This window comes from Borostomias antarcticus (genome assembly GCF_949987555.1).
Source record: "Borostomias antarcticus genome assembly, chromosome: 3".
In the NCBI taxonomy this organism is placed as follows: Eukaryota; Metazoa; Chordata; class Actinopteri; order Stomiiformes; family Stomiidae; genus Borostomias; species Borostomias antarcticus.
In genome coordinates, this window is record NC_140236.1 from 20,314,370 (window position 1) to 20,322,052 (window position 7,683).

A 7,683-nucleotide genomic window follows, 5' to 3' on the forward strand; every position below is an offset into this window, starting at 1 on the left:
TCAACTTTAAAAACACTAAAATCTCTTAATTTGGGGTTTTTGCATAAATGCATGTGTACACTACATTCCAAATGTTTGAACAATGGCCAAATATATCCTTATTTTTAGTGTTTTAAAATTCTCCTATTCAAAAGTCTTATCCGTCAATGACCCATATTATAATCTGCAAAATATAAAATAAAGAGCATTTATTGGGACATATAAGCCTAGTCAGGGACTTCTTGAAAGCCCAGGGAAAAAATTATGATGGCTAATGATGATGATAGCTAAAATGAGTGACTGATTTTGTTCACCCGGTGTTCTGAAAAGTTGTCATATAGCCTACCTCCTCAGGATGACCTACCAACCATTATGTTATGTTCAATTCATGGGGAGCGCATCCTGTCAGGGGAAGCTAGTTGTGCGTTTCATGCAATACAGTACAGTACTTGCTTTATACTTTGTTGTGTATTTTCGTAGTTATGTGCATGATACTTATTTTCTATATGCATATGAACAACAATTCTTCACTAACTTATAAGTCACGCCTTGCATGTTTATTGGAGGACTTTTAAAGAGGAGTGGAAATGATATAGGAAGTGAAGGCGACATAACAGATGTTTTATTAGTCATATACATGGTCCAATACTCAAAACTGCCAAATTAGCTATAAATGAGAAAACTGTGATACGAGTTTGTTGTTTTGTTACTAGGGCGCAGCCCTTTTGAACGTGACGTCACTGGTATGGTTATAGCTAGCTCCTGTGCACTAGCCTACTGTAATGCTAGCTACTGTACACACTGACATGGCTTCGACTTCTGCTAAAAGATCTACGGGGGGAGTTTATTGTATTGCTCCAGGCTGTAGTAACGAGTTCTACAGAACTACATCAGCCGGTCTGGAGACACACTACCACCGATTGCCTTTGAAAAGGAAAGCTGTCCTGCAAGGCTGGCTAGCAGCTCTGAAACGAGCTAGCCCGCCAACTGCGCCGGAATTCAGGGTCTGCAGCGATCATTTCTTGCCAACGGACTATGTGGAGAGCTACCAATTCGACAAGACAGGGAAAATTGAGAAAATAAGAACCAGACGACTGAAGCCAGAGGCAACGCCAACTATTTTTGATTTTTCGGGCTACAGCGTAGGGACAACAGACAGACCAACCCAGAGCCAGGGCCAGTCGTGCGTGAGCCGCAGAGAAAGAGCGCTCAAACGCGCAAGTCAGGCAGAGGACAGACTGGTAGGTTTAGCAGTTGCAGCTTGCTGAAATAAACTGAATAGGGCCTACGAGTCACAAGCTAATCAAGCCTCAAACTTTTTTGAACCAAGATCTACTTTTCAAGTAGCCAGGCTGCCGAGATCTAACGTTAGGCTACCAGTCCAGTTTCAACATCGCAAATGCACACACAGCCAGACATGCACACCGTTTCCAGCCTGCATAGCAATTAAACTCGAAATACGTTCTTTCTCTTGGTATTTTGGTCCAGTCTCTAGATAACCCTAATTAACAAGCCAGTCAGTGATTAGGCTATCTAGTGGCCCCCACTTTACAAGTTTCAATAATGGTCTTATATGGCCTACATTTCATGGATGGAAGCCGAATAGATCAACTAGGCTACCCATAACGTTAGGCTATAACTTGGACACCAAGGCTAATCGTTAATAACAACCACAATTAGGCTACTTCACAACAACAACATGCCACACGAGGCACAACAGTTTATCACACATTTTCTGGAACAAGGTAGAGCTCTAGATAGCAAACATATGGTCTTACCTTAATTTCGAATAAATTAATCCAAAGTGTGAGAGTAATATTTTGGGGGATTTGCTTCTATACTTTTATCCGAGATTACCGAGTCCGAGTTATTCCCATAGTAAAAAAAAAAAACAATGGTTAATCCCGCACGGTTTGCAGAAACTACAGACACGTAGACAGGGCGCGTGCGTTTAGGGCTGGCCTGGCTTTTTCCAGCGAAAAAATAAATATGTTGAATCATGAATAGCCTACTTACATAGTAATAACCCCCGCCCCCCCCAAACTATGACCAAATGTACGTTTTTAAAAACTACAACATTGACATTGAAAGGTTTCAGGTGTCAAGTATGAGTCACTCATATTTCCAAGCAACCCCTCTCCCAATACACCACTGGCATCGTTAATTTATCCAGGTGTAATCTCAAACATCAAACCAGTTTACCTAGTCTAATGCATTGGGCTGTTCCAAGATAAAATGTGGGTTACACTTACAATACAGTAATCATAAAACAACATTATGAATAATTCGAAATTTCTTTAAAATATTCTATTTAATTCCATAAATATCAATCCTACCTTTTCTCACCAGGGAGGACCAAATGTAAGTCTGGAGATTTACTGAATTTAATTGCAATGCATTGGCCCTGCACATTATGAACAACACAATCAACAAAGACAGACATCTCACAGTAAAGGCATAATTATACAAACGATATACATTATGAATTTACACATATTTACACAATCAAGGATACTTAGGTACTGTAACTCATACAGGAGGTAGGATTAAGAGTGGGGGGACCACCAGGAGATGAGGATGTAGGCTAGGCTACATAGTACTTGATATAGGCTATGCTGTATCGTGTCGACACCGGACCACGTTGGATGGTATCTCGCCGATCAAGTCGAATGATTTGTTTCATCGGACACAACAGGAAACTTCACTTTCAACTGTCGCTTTCCAACTGTATCACACTCACGCACGCAGATGGGGTGGGTGACTGCGCAGCGCTTATGTGTAGGCTAATTGAGATCATTTTTAGAGGTGGAACACAAACTCAGTTTTCTGAAAACGTTGGGGTAGGCTATTTGAGTATTGGAACATAATTGCATTACTTTAAATTACTTTCATACCGGTTTTCAATTTGCAAGGTATCATAAATAGTGTGATAATATAAGCAGGCTACATGACGACTCTAGTACAAAATTCACTCATACTCATTCATACTTCCATAATCATATGTATGTGTAAGGCGTATTATTATTATTATTATTATTATTATTAGCATATTCTAAACAAAGCATAGCCTAAGCATATACTACAGCAATCGACATGGCAGACGAGAGCCAGGGATACGAGCAGATAAAGACAAAAAATGAATTGAAACAGACAATGACACTGTTGGCAATGGCATATTATATTTCAAATTCATCACAAGCATATTCAAATCCATGGTATTCAGGAGAGGGGAACAAATTCCTGATGAAAGCCACAGCGCAGGATGGGATTGGAATCCGGTATCTTTTCCCCAAATGCCCTCTCGTCCAAAGAGTGAACTGTCTGTAGGCTGTCAACCTGAAGAGTCTGAAAAAAGTATGCAAAATGTTATTTGGGCTACCTTTATTTAAATTCGAATGAACATTGAGAATTGCCTCATGCATTTGCATTGATGTCCAGAATTAAAAATAAAAAAACTAGCCTACAGTAATGATAGGCTACAACAAGGCTTAGTCGCCTAGGTAATAATAGCCTAAATGAATGGCCAAAAACTATGCAAATAACAAAATACAACAGACTACAAACAGATGAAAGACGGTCGGTCTGTTAACTTTCCTTGAGTTATAGCCCATCTTTGACACCGCTAAATTAACTCGTGTAATCTAACGTTACGGCAGCCTACAGTAGAGTTGTGAAAGTCAGAAACATTCAGAAGAATTAGCCTACTTACTGCAAGTTAGCTAACATAACTTCTACAGTCTGAAAGAGCACGAATCATCCACTATATTCGTGATAAAACAGGGGGGCTCCTGCACACCTAGGGTGTCTCGATTATAATGATGATTAGCGTGCGTTTCTGACACAACGTGGCTACCTGGGCTGGATAGCTACCTTCCATAATCCATTAACCTTACCTGCTATTTATGGGACGCTCCAGCGTCTCAGCCCTGATGTCCTTCAGGGACAGCATAGCCACCTCCAGTACATCTCTCTCCCCACATAACATCTGGAAAGTCCTCTTCAAGGTAATGCACTGGCCTTCAACCACAAAATCGTCCAAGTTTGCCTCCTGGCAGCAAATACACTCCACCGCGGTCGGCATTGGGATGCAACACCCACAGCTGCACCAGTCGTTGCGGCCGACCCGCTCCTGACCCCGAACAACCACCACTTGTTCCTCAGCTTCTTCCTCTGCAAACTGCACGATTGGTGTTTCTCGCACAGGCTCATAGGCATACGCTATGGGGTTTAAAGGCACCACGATTTCTCTCTCCTGGTCGTCTGAATCGCTCATTTTTAGGCTACTTTACAACTAGCTAGCTAGTTATATTCTTGTTTGCTTTAAACGCGCCGCCGGTTTCACCATACCAGTGACGTAGTGTGACGTGGAATTTAAAGATGGCGGCACTAGACAGCTAGAAACGTAAATATCAATGTTGGAAATGTGATTTATTTTGGGGTTTTATCTGTTTTTTGGGGAGTAATGAATTTACTAGTTCTCTTTAAATATGAGGAACAACACGTGATCAGTTCTTAGTTGGCTATTTCTGTTCCCCTTTAAAGTTGTCTAGCTTTGCATGAGAGAACACTGCGGGCAGTACACGACACCTGTCCCCCATGTGGGCGTGGTCATTGTACTGCCTTGGGTATCTCTGACTGGCAGTTCTCTGACACACCCACAAAACGAGGTGAACTTGTAGAAGGGGAAATGTGGGTATATAAAAAGGAGTTTTACGGTAGGCTACATGACAAAATGACGAAATAACAACATTGATGGACATTCACTTTGATGTAACCTAAAGATAACTGACATGTTTTACGTTCAATCACTGTTATCCCAGAAAGGAAGAAAGAAAGAAAGAAAGAAAGAAAGAAAGAAAGAAAGAAAGAAAGAAAGAAAGAAAGAAAGAAAGAAAGAAAGAAAGAAAGAAAGAAAACCCACGACGGACAAAAGGGCACTTTGCACTAGTATAGTAGTGTCTGTCATTAGTAATGACAGCGAACCAAAAAAAAAAACGAAAACCACTGCCCACGTCTCCATCATCTAGCTCACAAACCCACTTCGCATGGCCTCCAAGTCACAATGGCATAGCCTACTAACCACTAGTTAATTATTCCCACTAGATAGCTGGCTAAAGTCAACCTTCAAGCACACAGACAAGCGACGTCAACAAATCGGCTGAAGCCATGACTGACTCGCCGGTTGGCCTGTTCTAACGTTTATTAGACCAGTTATCTCGACGGTCTGGCGCCACTAGAATGCTAGCTAGTGCTAGCTAGCCCCTGTCGAATAGATAGCTAGTAGCCCGGTAGCTAAAAGTTTGCATATTTAGCCAGCAGTTAGCTGACTTAATAGTATAATGTGTATTTATGGATAGGTATGGCTAGCTATACAACTTGGACCGTGCATTAGAAATTAGCACTAGGCAAAACAACATGACCCAGCTGCTAACGATCAGTTTCATTTACCTTGCTTTTGGAGCAGCTGACGGAGCGCAGAGCTCCGAAGAAGATGGGTAGCAGGGCCATGACTACGAGGCTACCATATGCCAGCGCGGTGCCCTCCGGTGTTGCGACAAACTTGGTCACGGTGGCGTTCACGGCGTCCGTACCATTGGAGTCGGTTGCATTCAGACCGTCCAGGGCTGCAGAGGATGCTTCGGTGGGCAAGGCAGATGCGTGGTCAACATCAGCCATTGTTGCTCGTTGTTAGCCAACCCTTCAGAAAACGTGCTGTCTATTTGCAGTGTGAGAGGACTGTATCTCATTCATGTAGATTCTACTTTTGCTAAGGCCACGTTTCCTAAATCTCTCCGGGAACTGTATGATCTCTTCGTTGGTTTTGGCAGAGACGGGTTATACTGTGCACATAATGTTCGAAACACTGGTTTACCGCCACCTAGCGTTCTAGGTTGCAACCATCATGATTACCCAATGATAGTGCAGACCAGTTAAAACCAAAGAGTAGCCTCGCGTCACCAGTCTCTCCTCGGGGAGGAGAGCCTGTTATCTATTAGCCTCGCGTCACCAGTCTCTCTTCGGGGAGGAGAGCCTGGTATCTATTTACTTCACTGCCTTAAGCCCGCCCCATCATCCGGCTCGAGCCTGTAGAGCCCGCCTCCAACATCCGCTTGCTTTATTTTTCCTTAACCGGTAGTTCTCCTCGCATCTTCTTTTACAATTGTTGTCGGTGTTATGCCTGGTGATGCCATCGCGAATGTTATCTACTCGAAACTTCACCATGTGCAGCCTACAGTAAAAACATTACAACAACTGTTCGTCTTCCGGTCCAGACTGGATGATTATGCGATGCGTCATCGCGCTTCCGCTCTAGACCGGCGAAACAACACCGAACGAGAAAGGCCCCAGACTAACCAAAGAGTATGGAATGCCAAGAGGGCACATTGATTTAAGCGGAATCAGGAAAAGAAAACTGCCATGGGACCTTAAAGCTCAATGAGATAACTTTTTTATAGTTCAATAATCACCTTTACTTGCTATTAGTTTATGAATTGGCCTTAGCAAGACCCCAAAAATCGTTTTTGTGACATGAGACTTCATGAGACCCTGTGAATTTATTATTTTATAGAATAGAATTTCGGTGTACTAGCTAGTACACTGGTGGGAAATCTTATGGTGGAAGCGGAAGTGACGCGTTTTGCGTGTCATAATATCAGGAAGACAACAAACATTTTGCCCCGCGAATTTATCTACATGCACATAAAACAAAGAAGGCCAGTATTTTCCTACTTTGAAGCCATCCTTCCAGAAAGTTCATTGAAGTAGCTACAATCTCCAATCCAGTCTGCTCCGCACACGTTTGTTATCATATTTTTTCCCCATCATTACAGTGAATGAGTGGAGAATTATGGGAAGTGTGGTTCTTTAAACCCAGTGTCGATTTTATCACGACCAGAAGGGACCGCCAAAGTGCCAAGTTATCTCATGATTCTAACAATTACCTTCTAGAATCTTTGGGGAACCTGTGAATGGCAAGCTTTGAACATGTACTCTGATAGTTCTGACAGTTTATTGCAGAACTCTGTTTTAATTTTTTTCACAGCTGATTTGTAGTCTTCATGTTGACCTGACTGGATAAATTCGGCAACAGACGACAGTCCATAATGGCGGCAACGCTAAGCAAGTGCCCTCTTCAGGCGGGTCCCCTCGCGGCATTCCATACTCTTTGGTAACACTAGAAAGGGTGCTCAGAGAGCACAGGCCTCCGTGCATGAATGCATTTTGTTGGTGTAACTGAGTTGAAATAGCTAAAGTACGCCTCAGTATATATATACACTCACTTGCTCCATTGAAGAGTAACCTTTTTGGTGCTGTAAGTGGTAGTGGGTTTTATTACACGTGGTCAGATAATAAAGACTGTTACTGTTACCTACCTACTGTTACCTACCTCAGTCACCTTTACTCCCTCTCCACACACATCAGCCTGCCCCCAGTGTCTGTTGCAGGTAGGTTCTATATCCCCACTACACAGTGCTCAATTTTAGCTTTCTGTATGAGTCTGATCGTGTCTGTTCAAGGGGAAAATCTCACAACAAAGAAGCCTGTTCTCTTATTTTATTTTGATTAAAAAACAATCCTATGTATTAATGTATTCTCAGAGCCTTTCTCATCTTCTCATGAGCAATAAGCAGTGTCCAGTACACTTCTGCCATCATTTATTGTAAAGACAGACGGCCCAGTACATCATCGGAGGCGAGCTTCTCT

The 7,683-nt window shown here is 42.5% G+C and overlaps 1 protein-coding gene across 1 annotated transcript in view; it reads right to left on the minus strand.

Moving 5' to 3' along the window:
- Window positions 1-5,768, minus strand: part of hm13 (histocompatibility (minor) 13) — a 53,277-nt gene extending 47,509 nt beyond the window's left edge. The window contains exon 1 of the mRNA XM_084462054.1: window positions 5,428-5,768. Coding sequence (XP_084318180.1) covers window positions 5,428-5,655 — 228 coding nt within the window. The 5' untranslated portion in view covers window positions 5,656-5,768. The remainder of the gene's footprint in view (window positions 1-5,427) is intronic.
- Window positions 5,769-7,683: the final 1,915 nt, after the last annotated feature.